The sequence below is a fragment of the Neophocaena asiaeorientalis genome, unplaced genomic scaffold, assembly GCF_003031525.2.
Source record: "Neophocaena asiaeorientalis asiaeorientalis breed wild unplaced genomic scaffold, Neophocaena_asiaeorientalis_V1.1 scaffold303, whole genome shotgun sequence".
In the NCBI taxonomy this organism is placed as follows: Eukaryota; Metazoa; Chordata; class Mammalia; order Artiodactyla; family Phocoenidae; genus Neophocaena; species Neophocaena asiaeorientalis.
In genome coordinates this window covers 2,769,617-2,784,318 of record NW_020174420.1, presented here as the reverse complement: position 1 = coordinate 2,784,318, position 14,702 = coordinate 2,769,617, and the positions used below count along the sequence as shown (strand labels likewise).

The 14,702-nt window shown below is 35.6% G+C and overlaps 1 protein-coding gene across 1 annotated transcript in view; it reads left to right on the top strand.

The window, feature by feature from the left end:
* The window catches only part of GMCL1 (germ cell-less 1, spermatogenesis associated), a 47,949-nt gene that overhangs the window by 1,460 nt on the left and 31,787 nt on the right, over window positions 1-14,702 (top strand). Inside the window, 6 exon segments of the mRNA XM_024756412.1 lie at window positions 4,968-5,091; window positions 6,901-6,997; window positions 8,095-8,192; window positions 10,532-10,644; window positions 11,607-11,672; window positions 13,731-13,815. Coding sequence (XP_024612180.1) covers window positions 4,968-5,091; window positions 6,901-6,997; window positions 8,095-8,192; window positions 10,532-10,644; window positions 11,607-11,672; window positions 13,731-13,815 — 583 coding nt within the window.

The following is a 14,702-nucleotide window of genomic DNA, read 5'->3' as shown; positions in this document are numbered from 1 at the left end:
TTTTAAAGGCCATCAGTGGGTCACATAGATGTAATTTTTTAAACGAAACTTTGAAAGATTCTAAAATTTTATGCTACACGTGTTACATATTTATTGTCAAATAAGAGTATCATAAACAATCTCTGTTAGTAGTTTGATTTATAAATCCCTTCATACAGTTTTATGTATGAATGTTTATATTTACAAAAATGGACCCCCACTTCCAAACTGTTCAGTTACCTTTTTGGAGAATTAGTATTTTAAGAGCTCAGATTCTGAGTTCTAGTCTGTACTTTGCACTTAATAGCCTTATTTCCTCATATGTAAAATGGAGATACTAATACTTGCCTTATAGGACTTGACAAATATTAGAATGCATGCGATGCACAGTGCCAGGTATGGAAGCACTCAGTAAATATTAGGACTCCTTGATGAATTGGCTCCCCTTATCTTTACAAAATGTAAAGACATTTACATTCCTGATACTATAGCCACTGCCACTTTCTTTTGATAAGTGTTTAAATGTTACATCCTTTCCCACTCTTTCCCTTTAAACCTGGGTCTTTAAGTATCTTGTAGACAGCATTTAGTGGGGTCTTGATTTTTTAAAAATCCAATAGGATAATCTCTGTCTTTTAATTAGTATTTAGACCACTTGCATTCAGTGTCACTATAGAAATATATATGTCAGGGGTCCATTTCAAAGAAATCACACAGTAATTTGAACAGGGAAAGTTTAATTTAACCATTATTAGGAAGTAATAAGCGATTAACTACTAAAGGTAAGTTACTAAGGTAAAGAGATCTCTAAAAAATACAGGAATAGAGGGCATAGGGAGCTGTCACTACTTCTAGGACTGAGACAGAATGCCCAAGGAAGGAACAAATTTGGGCTAGGACCACCTTTCCCAATCTGAGATTCAGATGTTGGAGGAGTTGTGGCCCACTGGATGGTAATGGAGTTTGCTAAGATGTGGAAGGCTGAGACTGGCAAGCGAGAAACTGCCCGCTGGCGTGCCAACAAAACTAGCTTGGAGGCTGTCTGGTCCACGAAGCTGAAAATATTAACTGTCTAGACCTTTACAGAAAAAGTTTGCCAACCGCTGAACTACACGAGTGGAATGGAAAGCTTCTAAAGCAAATTTTTGTTGGAAAATGCATGTCCGAGTCTAGTATGTGTTGTATCAGTACAAGATGCCTAGTTTATTCAGCTCAGCATGGATGAAGGGTGTAAGAAAATCTTGTATGTTGGCACTAATATGCTTCCTGAGGTTGTCTCGTGCACTTCCACCTCAACTAACAACTCCATGAAAAGCCTTGGCCTCCAGGCCCACCTCCTCTACCTTATACCTTTTGTCAAGTGCATGTTTTACTTTTACGTTAACAAGACTTAAAACTCAACTGTTCCGCAACCAGATCTTTAGTTTTTTGTTCATAGGTTGTCTCTAAACATTGAAATCTAGTAAACAGTTAGTTGTTGTTATAGCTATGTAAATATTGTTCACTGCAGAGTCAAGTAGTGTGCTAGGATTATAAATCATACATCTTGGGTCCAATGTCACAACCCCTTGTTTTTCTCTTGGGAGAAATTTTCTAACCTCATAATTAAATGGAATTTTTTTTTTACATTCCATCATGTTGGGCCCTATTTTCATTTGTAGCTTATTAGAACAATACTTTTTTGTATTGCTTTTTTATTTTCTTAGACTTTCTGACTACCTTCCCTCCCACCCCCGCCATTGACAGAATAATAATATTCCTTCATCATATCTTCAGATTTTTCTCTTTCCTAACACACTTGCATGGAGTCCTTCTTCTCTAAACCCAAGACCTCCCTCCTGGGTCCCTGCATCTTCTTGTTCCAATCTGGATCCATTGCTCTCTAGGTCTACACTTATCCTGGGACTTACTTTGACTCTGTCTCTAGGATCGGATCCACTGTTTTCTGTAGCCTGTGTCTTTTTGTTTCTGAACTCATTTGAGGGAACTACATCCTAAGAAAGGTGCAAAAGAAGGTAATTTGTGCTTATCTAGTTGTAAATTTAATCTCTCACTTTAGTCATCTTTTTTTTTTTTTTTTTTTTTTGCGGTATGTGGGCCTCTCGCTGCTGTGGCCTCTCCCGTTGCGGAGCACAGGCTCCGGACGCGCAGGCTCAGCGGCCATGGCTCACGGGCCCAGCTGCTCCGCAGCATGTGGGATCTTCCCGGACCGGGGCACGAACCCGTGTCCCCTGCATCGGCAGGCGGACTCTCAACCACTGCGCCACCAGGGAAGCCCTAGTCATCTTTTGATTGGGTGCAGAAATCTAAAATAACTTTTGATACCTTTGATGGTATTAATTCATTGTCTTCTAGCCTACCATACTGATGAGAAAATGTGATGCTGGTCTAATTCTCTTTGCTTTTTAGGTGACTTTTTCTCTCTGGAACTTTTGGAATTTTTTCTTTAGTATTTTGGGATTTAACTAGAAGGTGCTTAACTGTAGGTCTTTTAATGGCCTTGGTAGTTGGTGGATCCTTACAATCTGGAGACTAGTTTGGGGAAACTTTCTTCTGCAATTCTCTTTCTCCTGTTATCTTTATTTTCTCTTTCTTGGACCCCTCTTAACTGGATTTTGGATTTCTTGGATTGTACCTCTTTTCTCTTTTCTTTTTTTCCTTTCTAGGTCTTTTTTGCTTTGTGTTCTGGGAAATTTCCTTAGCTTTCCCTTTTGTTTTTTTGAATTTCAGCAACTGTGGTTTTGGTCCCAAAGATCTCTTTTTTTTTTTCCCCCTTGTTCTGAGTAATACTTTAGCTTAGCATCCTATTATTTTATAAATGTAGTAATCTTAACTCTCTAGATGTACTAGTTAAAATTAGAGTGTTAAGAGTTTTTTTTTTAAGTTCTGTTTTCCCTGAATTATATGTTTCCTCTGATGCCAATTTTTCTCTTTTTTAAAATAGTCTTTAATGCTGTTAATTTTCCTCATGTTGAGAGATCCTTGATTGTCTGCTTCAGAATGAGTCACGTGTGTGTGTGTGTGTGTGTGTGTGTGTGTGTGTTTTGAGTAAATAGATCTATTTCTGCTGGGCCTTCCCTTTGAGTAGGAAGACTGACTACTAAGTTGGATATGGGTGGGGCATGCTTTGTTTTAGAGCAGAGATTCACAAGCCTTATTGGTTCACAGTGCCCTTAGTGTCTCAGTAATTTTTTTCATGGCACCTCTGGTCCTAAAGAAATATCTCATAGTTAGGTCCAAACAACTTAATAGCGTAGATTGCATGGTATCTGAAAGATGTTGCTGTGATTTCCTTTAATTTTGGAATATTCTACATGCATCCCTGAATTTGCTGTGGTGCTCCAGGTGCTTTGGCACACAGTTTGTGAACCATGATTTAGGGTGAATAGGTTGGGAGCTAACAGGCTACAGATTCCTCAAATGCCAGAATGAGGATTGCTTTGTCTGGGGCACCAACACCTACACCAAAGTCTTAGATCTTCCTGATAGATTTGTTCTGTTTCTTTCTAGAAAAACCTTGGAATCTGTTTGTATAAGTTATCTGCACTCTGTGTTCATAGAGAGTGGGGGAGGCCATTAGGGGAACAAGTTTCCCCATTTTTTGCTTCACTCCTCACTTCTGCCTTCTGTTTCCCTTGAGACCTCATCCTCCCAGCCCCATCCCTACGCCCACGGTTCTGAAGGGCAGATGGGCTTCAACGTCCATCCTAGACCGTGATATCTTTTGGGCTGTGGTTGTCACTGCTCTTTTCCATTCCAGTTTATTTTCTAACTTCCAGATCCATGGAATTCTCTCATCATGTGATAAGCCCACCCTCACCTTTTTCCCATTGTGGGTTTATTCCTTTCTGTACTTTTAATCTTTTCATATAATTTGGGGAGAGTGCTGTCAGGAACTGGAAACTACATTGTCTCATTTATTTCTTACAGTAACCCAATGAAGTGGATAGTAATATCCTCTTTTCACATCTAAGGTAACTGAGCTGTGGTAGTAGAGCTGGGACTCAAACCCAAGTCTGTCTGCACTGAAGCATGTACATTTTTTACCGTCTGCTGGGAAGGGGTGTTCAATATACTGATTTAAGACACCATCTGAAACAATTACTTCATTTTTTAAAAAGATTTAAAAATTTTACTAGGAAAGCTATCAGGATTGGCCAGGAATATAAAAGATATTGATCAGTCTCTGCCTAGGGCTTTGCTTACTTACTGAACCATCTTGAGCAATGATTGTCAAAACAGAAATAACAGTTCTTCCTTTAAATTAAATCTTATGCACAAATCCAAGTTGTTTACAAATATAATATATGATGCTTCTCTGGTTGAAGTTAGATGGGATGCCCAGAGTTCACACCTTGGCTTTCCCTGGTGGCCCCTAAGACACTTCTCCATTGAGCATAATTTTGAAAACCTTTGGTCTAAGGCTGCAAACCATTTGTCCAATGTGGGGAAAAAGACATTTTAAGGAGTTTAAGAATAGTTCGATACTAAAATAAGATTAAATGTAAATTATTTTTAAAATTACTTGTGTAGGGTGAAATTTTTATTCTTGTTCTTCATTTTGTAGTTGCATAGCAGTATTATTGCAACTGTATTACATCATCCATAGTGCTGGTTACTAAATAAGGAAATATGCAAAAATCACCATGCTGGCTTTTCTTTATTGAATAGGTAATTCTCTTAGTTCAAAAATCAGAAATTGCAAAAAGCTGTATAGTGAAAGGTCTCTCTTCCACGCTGCCCCCATCTATCCACTATTCCCCGTCTTGGGAATAGAGTACCCCACAGATAACCACTATTATTAGTTTCTTATGTACCCTTTCATACATGAGCACGTTTGAATGTATAATATCCCTCTATCTTTTTATACAGTGGACAAATTGGTTCTATTTAATAGAAATTGAGCAAAAGGAGTATTTTGAGTTACATGCAAAATCAGTAAAAGATTCAGATTTACATATATGTAACGTTTGCATTTCTTTTAACAGGAAAAAATTGAAGAGTACGTCCAAATATATTTATCAAACATTATTTTTAAATGGTGAAAACAGTGACATTAAGATCTGTGCTCTAGGAGAGGAGTGGAGCTTACACAAAATATATTTATGTCAAGTAAGTATTTTATTTTACTATATATTTGAGTAACCAAGGTAGTCACTTAAAACAACTCACACTCTTATAAGGTTTGTCCTTTCTCATTGCATTTCACAGTAATCTTTTGCATGAACATTTGTTGTTTAAGTCCTGTCTGATGAAAAGTCTTGTTTTGTAAGAGATACGGTGAACATTGTTAGTGAAAACTTAGTTTGGTCTAGAAAACAGATTTTGAGTTTTCATTGTCATACCAGCCTTTTTGTCATTACTCCAATAAGGTACTTATTTTGGTGCCTTCTGTTGACAAAAAGGGAAACACCATTCAACGTTTAAGTTAGGATTGCTGAATTTGTTTATTCTGTATATGATTATTTCAGTTGGATAAGTTCAGCTGAAATGTGGCTTTGTAGTTAAGACTGAATGTAAATGGAAAGTTCTTGGCACTTACTCTTCCCTCTCTCCTGGAAAATGCCAAAACCAAAACCAAAAAAGTATATGGACTAAGTCATTTAGCTGATATACCTGTTTGATATCTGTGAAAATATTATTATCAGCCACCCCATTTTAAAGATTCAAGACTTTCAAAATAAAAGAAAATGTTGTTCTAATGGCTCAAATATTTTAATCATTTATTCCTTCATCAAATCTGTTTTCAAGTCATTGGTCTAGGCAGTAGAAATAGAACAGTGAACAATTCACTTTTTATCCTATGGAGCTTATATTTTCCCTCTCCTCTTCACGATATGACAGTAATTACTGGTAAGACGGTATAGTATAAGATTTTTCAGTAGAAGCATTTGAAAGGAATTTTTTCTCTTACACTTTAATCATGTTTTTTATTTAATTTTTTTGAACAAGTTTACTTTGGCTTGCATTATATACCCCAGAGACTATATCAGAATACTGGTCTTAACTTGAGGACATGGTCCATATCTTTCTTTCTGATCTCTGAAAGCAGTTTTGTGAATTCAAGGGTGAAAATGCCTCTGTTAACGCTTTCCCTCTCAAGAGAAACTGGATTGATCATAGTGCAAGACACATGCTAAATTATAAGTCCCCTGAGGATAGAAACGTCTGTTTTGTTTTCTGCTATATTCACAGTGCCTTAATCTACATACTCAGTAAATTTTAAAAAATTAGTAGTTAGTATTTGATCCGTTCCAAAGTAATTCTAGTTATGGGAGGCGCTACCTAGAAGGTAACTAAAGACTTCATCCATTCTGGTGTCTTTCCAATAATTCAGATTCATTCTGGAATTTTTTTTATAAGATAAAACTAAACTTTGGATTTTCCCTAATTCCTTGGGGATCATCCAATTAGTGTTGACTTGGGACTGGTCTGGACCCTTTATAGCCACTGAGATAGAGTAAGGACTCAACAGCTTTTAGTTTTCTCTTCTCTCTTCCTCAGTACATTATTTTGTATCCACGTTGTGTGTTGTTATATGTTTATGAGAGATACTTAAATATATGATATAATTTCTAAGCTTGAATTTAGAATGCTATTGAAAAGGAAAACATATTCATGTAATATAGTCAGAAATTGTTCAACTAAGTAAAAAGCTTAGTTGGTTCAAATAGTAACATAGGAAGTCAGTTCAGATAGTAATATGAGATTTGGTTTGGTTTTCAATAATTAAAGTATTTTGATAAGCCTAATAAGTGTCCTTATCTTAATTTCTTTTCTCCTATCTGGCAGTTTGTTTTCTCTTGAAATAATATGATGCGTTAGTTTTGATAGAATAGTTGCTTAGAGTTAGAAATGGGAAAATAATTTGGAAGACACAGAAAGTACTGCATAAGTGTGTTTTTTGTTTTTGTTTTTAAGTCTGGCTACTTTTCTAGTATGTTCAGTGGTTCATGGAAGGAGTCCAGCATGAATATTATTGAACTGGAGATTCCAGACCAGAATATTGATATAGAAGGTAACCGCCACCATGATTACTATTATGCAAAAATCATAAAAACATAAACTTTGTATTCTTTTGACAGAAAATAAATATTTTCTTCTAACTTTGTTGGCTAGAGAAAAGCTCCATTTAACACCCTAAGGTGACAACTTTATATTAATTTACTCCAGAGTTTATCAGTTCTGTTCTAGTATCTTTAATCTATTTAGTCATGTCAGCCTTATCAATCTGTTTACTTCATGTTTGTAAATATATCTGCCTGGGATATAGAGGATGTAGAGTGAAGGAAGGAGAAGTATGACCAATAAACAATAAGCCAATAAACATTATTCACTGATTATTCCCTATATATGAAGACCTTTCCTGGGAATAAGTATATGAATCATGTAGTCAGTATTGTTTTAGAGCTGTAAGGACCTTAGATGAGGAAGCTGAGGTCCAGAGGATTTAAGAGACTTACTTTAGGTCTCAGAGCGGTTTAGTGAGCCTACATCAGACTGTAGGTCTCCTAACTCCTGTCCTAGTGCTCCTGCTCCTGTCTTTGATAGCTGAAGTGGAAGTACCCAGCACTCACCTCATAGGCAAACAGAAAGGAACATTTATAAAGCAAACCATGTAGGACATGCATGAGAATGGCAGTAGAGAAAAGGGTGGACAGGCTTAAATAGCTGTGGCAGCTGGGTGAGAGTGTGGCATGCATAGGACCAGGAGCTTTTCCACACTCCCCAGTGGTAAAGCACTGAAAGCACCAGGGTTAAGATTATCATTGGGTCTGTGTAGTTGTACTTAATGATTGGTTTGCTCAGGGATATCTTTATAAAACTTTTTCCAAGGGTGTCTTAATTCTGACCACTAACTAATGTCAAGATTAGTTGTAGAAAAATCCAGCATGATTTGGTAGAACAGATGGAAATGTATAACATTGTTATTAAATTAGCACCATCAGTCCATAACCATTACTAATAGTTAAATTAATGATACTAATCTTATCCTTTTCTGTACCTACTAGATTTAGACATATGTCTTAGTGTATGAAGACTGTCATTGTTATTTTTGTAATACTCTTCAGCTATAACTGTTATTTCATTCTACCTGTATACTTTTGCTTTAAGCACTGCAGGTGACATTTGGGTCATTGTAACGAGATGATGTCTTAATAAAGCCCAGTCGAGTTATTGCCATTTTGGCAGCAGCTAGTATGCTGCAGTTGGTAAGTATGCATAGTACTGAAAAAAAGGATCACACTTGTATTTTTGTTTCAAGGTATCTGTTCCAAAAACCATAATAAAACTTAGCTTTTTTATAACTTTTAAATGAAATGTATAAATATTCCATTCATGATAAGTCATTTAAAATGTTTAATGAAAAGCAGTTTATTACAAATGAGATGGTCTTGATGCCTATATAAAATGAATGCAATCTATTTCTGTGTGGATATCTTAGAATGACTATAATGTGGAAGGAAGGTACTTGTCTTAAATCCATTTACAGATTTCTATTCGTTAATAACTTATCTTGACTGTTTTAAGCAGGTGGCTTATTACTAATTCATATAGTTCATGGGTTTGGAAAACATTGAGTGCTTACTATGGAAATGTTTTCTTAATTATGAAATAATTGTGTGTAAACCACCTAAATGTACATAATCTATTGGTAGAATGACAGATTTGTTCATTCATCGGAAGTGTATTGAGCAGTGTGTCAAGCTAGGCACAGAGATACAAAGGTAAATAAAGATATAATCTCTACCTTTAAGAAGCTCACAATATAATGAGTGTGTAGAGTGGGGGAGGGAGGGTTGATATACAGACTCAAAGGTAAAGTAAGAGCTGTCCAATATTATAGATGTGATGATAAACTTTCTGTAGGATTTAGTGGATGCACAAAGTGGTTGGTTTAACCTGTTGGTGTCAAAGAAAGAAGTTGTGTTTGAGGTTGAGCCTTAAAGACTGAAAATGTATTTATCTTGTGAAGTAAGAAGAGAGGGGAAGAAAGAACATTTCAGACAGAAAACTAAGACCTAGAAATATGAAACAATGGAGGATTAGAGAATCTGAGTGGAACATAGATCTAGCACAGAATATAAGAAGGGTTGGAGAGAGGGAGGCAGAGACCAGATCACGAAAGCCCCTCAGTCAGTACCTTTTAAGAAGTTGACTTTACATATAAGTACTTTTGGAAAGTTTTAATCAGGGGAAAGACAAAGTTATATTTCAGAATGCTTTGGGAACAGTGTGAAGGATGAACTGAAGAAAGATGAGTATAAAACCTATTACATTCCCACCAACAGCTGATTCACTTTGATGTACACTTGAAACTAATACAACATTGTAAATCAACTATACTCCAATAAAAATTATAAAATAAATAAATAAATTAGAAAAATAATGATGAGAAAAAACCTCAAGGTATATTAAAATGAAAAATTTGTTGCCACATCTAGGAGAATTATACTAGATATATTAAAATTACTGTACATTCCCTTAAATATGAAGAAAATGAAAAAAAACCTATTGCAGTAATCCACGGGAGGGTTTAAATGAGGGTAGTAGCAAAAAGCATGGAGAGGAAAACTGGTTACTGGAGAGGTTAAGCAGGGATAATCCACTGGACTTGGTGACAGATGAGATATTAAAAGGAAAGGGAAGGAGTCTAGAATGGCTTCCAGGTAAGTGTAAAATCACAGTGGAGTCAACATTTTATTTTGATCATTTAAAAAAGTTGTTTCTTTTTATGTGACTTTTGTATACTGATTTAAGTATTAGTTAATAGCTTGCTAAATATCCTTGGCTGAGGTAATTTGATTTTTTATAAATGTTTTGATCCTTTCAATACTTATTTCCAATAATTATACTTTATTTTTTAACTTTTAATCCTTTTTTGGTTTCGTTCTTAACTCACTTTCTGCATTATCTTTATGATTTAACTACTTAACAATAATACACTTGCATGATGAATATATCTCAGAAATTTGAGTAAAAAATGACGGGGTCCTTTCCATATATTAAATAAAGTTAGCTATTTGAAATCTTCCATATAAACATTTTAGATTAAAAATTCATTGTAAGTTTTAAACAATAATATATTTGTTTTAGGTGTATTTCTTAGGTATTGATAGGTGTTTTAAACTAATAAAAACTTTCTGATGATTCATATTGTTTACTTACCTAGCCCATCACCTGGTCATCTGACTATATAAAGAGGTCTTAGTTTTAAAAGAACAGGCAAAACAGACAGAATGCTGCTTAAATTTGCAAAGGTCCTAGAGAGGGGAAGGACAGAAAAGAGAGAATAGCAATATTCACCTCTGTCTTCCTGCTTTTACTTCCTCCCTTCCATTTTCACTTCCAAGTATTTAGTTTAATACTTGCTGGATTTTTTTAGGTATTTTTACTGGACTTATAAAAAGACTTAGGTTTGCTGCACTTATGAGTTTTCTTTCTTTCTTCCTTTTTTTTTTTTTTTACTTTTTAATATGTAAAAGCACATATTCAGAGCTTATTTTTCCCATGTGAAATGGGCCTTTCCAGTGCTTATTTATATTTACAGGATGGTTTAATACAGCAGTGTGGTGAGACAATGAAGGAAACAGTGAATGTGAAAACCGTATGTGGCTATTACACATCAGCAGGGACCTATGGACTGGATTCTGTAAAGAAAAAGTGAGTTACCTTTCTTGTTTTCCCTTTTATCCTGCTTTAGGGAATTTGGCTGCTTTGGTTTCTTAAGAGAATGTATAGCTATAAAAAGAAAGGAAAAAAAGGGAGGATAGAATTTGTTATAAAAGGTCTGTTTTTACATTTGGACTATTTAGTAAATTCCTCAAAAGTGAGGTCTTTGTGATTGTGGGTGGGTTATACATGCTTATAAAAACTATGGCCACTCTTTACAGCACATCTCTATTAAATTTTTTTAAGCAGTAGGCATAATAGTCATTACAGTCGTCCCTCACTATCCGCAGGGGATTGGTTCCAGGACCTGGGTGGATACCAAAATCTGCGGATGCTCAAGTCCCTTATTTAATGGTGTAGTATTTGCAAATAACCATCCTCCTGTATACTTTAAATCATCTCTGGATTACTTATAAATACCTAATACAATGTGAATGCTATGTAAATAGTTACAAATACAACGTAAATGCTTTGTAGATAGTTGCTGGCTTGCGGCATATTTAAGTTTTGCTTTTTGGAACATTCTGGAATTATTTTTTTTTTCTCCAATATTTCCAATTCTCGGTTGGTTGAATCCATGGATACAGAACCCGCGGATACCGAGGGCTGACTGTATATCAGTGCAACTACTGGCAATGTTTTTAATTCTTGAGAATTGCAGTACCCATTTTCAAATTATAAAGAAGGTAATAGAAGTATGTAAACCCCTTCATAAACCATTTAACACAAACTTGAAAATGAGGTTTTCTTAATTAGAAATGCTCTTTTTAATATAAAGGGAATATTCCCTTACTAACTGCTGACAAAAACAATACTAACTTTCCAATTGTTAAATTTAAAAATTTGCGCATGTCCTAGAAAGATTAATATTCTTTTTTATTTTAACTGTAAGTACTACTTAATAAATCATAGATACATGATATATAATGTAATAATTCCATGTTTAATTTCAGGTGCCTTGAATGGCTTCTAAACAATCTGATGACTCACCAGAATGTTGAACTTTTTAAAGAACTCAGGTACTTGAATTTTAAATAACTTTATTATCATTTGTTCAAGTATGCAAGACATTTTTGTATAAAGTGGAAATATATTGCTTATGAAAAAGTGAACAATTTAATGAAAGGTATCTTGACTACATCATGAATTGAAAAAATGCTACACAAATTTCTTTGTTGTAAATGATACAATGTATATTATGAATACTCCTTTAACCAATTTTAATGGAAAAATTCATTGCTGCTATAAAACTATAGAAAAAGGGTTACCTCACTTTTGCTGGGCTCTTAGAGAATCTAAAAGTTTATTTTAAAAACCATCTTTTCCCATTGAGAAATTACATTTGAGGAAATTGCTTTAAACTTTTTGCTAAGCTTAGTGAAATTAAATTCACAATTAAGTTGGTCTTTTGAATTAAGTTTGCTTATTATTCCTTCTTTCAACAAATAATTTCTGAATGTCTACTGTGTGTAAAGGTACTATGTTAAGGGCTGTGAAGGAGGCAGAGGTGATTATGTCATGGTCTCTGCCCTCTAGGAGCTTATTTGTAATAATGGAGATGACTTATCTGCCCTGGGTCTGAGAAATTCAGAGTGGGAATGAACTTTTAAAGGCCAGTAGACTATGCAGTCACTTTCAGGCTTGCAGTTCCTTGACAGTGGTGCTTCTGAGACTAGGGTACAAATGTCCCTAGGAATGTGTGGCATTCTGATGGAAATATGCAAAACCAAAGCCTTAACATTGCATAGCTTACTGGGATGTCAATTTTAATGATTTTTGGGGGGAGGTGTGGGGAGGAGTAGGAGAGAAGTAAACATTTTTATGTTTAAGTACATTGTGGAATAGAGAGAATTAAGTTTCTTTGGATTTACAAGATGAAATACAAAAATTAATAGAAATGTTATTCTTATGGCTAGCCTACTCCTGGATTCCTGGGTCCTTTCCTTTCCTTTGCCCTTAAGAGGTACTTTGGTAGAAAAGTTTGAGAAGCATTATTCTACCAAAACATCATCACCTAATGATATCAAGGCATAAACAAAGCTCTGCAGTATGTTTGGTTTAAAAGTCATTAGGAGACTTCCCTGGTGCTGCAGTGATTGGGAGACCACCTGCCAATGCAGGGGACGCAGGATCGAGCCCTGGTCCCGGAAGATCCCACATGCCGCAGAGCGGCTAGGCCTGTGTGCCACAACTACTGAGCCTGCGCTCTGGAGCCCACGAGCCACAACTACTGGGCCCATGTGCCACAACTACTGAAGCCTGCGTGCCTGGAACCCGTGCTCTGCAACAAGAGAAGTCACCACAATGAGAAGCCCGTGTGCTGCAACTAGAGAAAGCCCACGCACAGCAAAAAGACCCAAAGCAGCCAAAAATAAATAAATAAATTTATTTATTAAAAAAAAAAAAGTCATTAGAAAACACTTTTTCTCTTTTATAATTTCTCGTTGAGCTTTTTCAAAAGGAAGATAAATCATAGTGGTCATCTTAAAGCCCCAGATGCTCTTCTGGCTTTTTGTGGCTTAAAGGAAGGAAAGAAAAAGGAAAAAAGAAAAGAAAACAGCTACTGATATTATTTCCATTCTAAATTTAAACTAACACATATTTCTTGATTTTAATCTCCTTAACAGTAATAAAAACATGTTTTATGACTAAGCAATTCTCTTAAGCCTAGAGGTGAAAGATAGACTTTGAAGATATATCTCTTTCAGTGAATTTTGACAAGTGTCTTTTTTTTTTTTTTTTTAATTGAATGAGGGGGAAAGAAAAAAGAGGAAGGCTGCCACTTTATCAGAGCATACTAAAACTTATCTTACTGGGACCTTGTTTTAACTTGATTAATTAGCACAGCAAAGCTCTTTGTTTCCTTGTCAGTGCAAGAAAAGACCTTTCACAGCATACTGTCTGAATTAAAAGTATCCTTATGTTCGGATAGATTCTTTGTCTTGGGCAAAAAGACTGATGTAATTTTTAATTCCACAGTCTCTTTTGATAAAAAAGACTTAAAGTTTTCAGTTCCACCAGGGTCTTTTATCTTGTGCATGAAGAGAGGCTCACTACTTCTATTTTATCTTTTCTAGTATAAATGTCATGAAACAACTCATTGGTTCATCTAACTTATTTGTGATGCAAGTGGAGATGGATGTATACACAGCCCTTAAAAAGGTATTGCCATGATATGATGTGTGTAAAGATATCCCCACTGCATTGCTTATAATATTGAAAAGCTGGAAACAGCTAGTGTCCAGTGGTAAGGGAATGGTTATAAATGTGAGAAAAGTAAAAGGAAATTTGCCAAAATGTTAAGAAGTCTTTGTGTTTAGGGAGTTGATATCGTGATTGATTTCAGTGGTATTCTTTATACTTTCCTAAGAATACGTTTCTGTTTTTTCCCCGATTTTTTTTCAACAGTTAACATGTTGTTATTTACATAATCAGAAATGTTAAATGTTTTATATGTTTTTCAGAAATGTTTGCAAAATTGAGCTTTAGTTGAATTAATAACTTTATGATGAAGTTTTCACATGTTTTTCTAGAGAATGTTGAAATTCTTTTAAAGGTCTTTTGTACTTCAGGCATATATTTCAGTTCATCCTTTTGAAAGGTTTCAACATTTTTAATATAATTTTGTTTTCACAACTCTCTGAAGAGACAAATTGGCTATTACTCTTGATCTGTAGATGGTAAAACTTAGAATTCTTACAATTATTAAGTGGCAGGCTTGAGGCAGAACCCAGGCCTGTGAATTCTAGTCCATTGCTTTTCCCACTGCATAATTTTGCCTTTAGCCTTTGTCCCTAGCTAACATGGGACAAAAATGTAGTTGAGGGCTTCCCTGGTGGCGCAGTGGTTGAGAGTCCGCCTGCCGATGCAGGGGATGCAGGTTCGTGCCCCGGTCCAGGAAGATCCCACATGCCGTAGAGCGGCTGGGACCATGAGCCATGGCCGCTGAGCCTGCGCGTCCGGAGCCTGTGTTCTTCAGCGGGAGAGGCCACAGCAGTGAGAGGCCCGCGTACCACCAAAAAAAAAAAAAAAAAAAAAATGAATTTGGG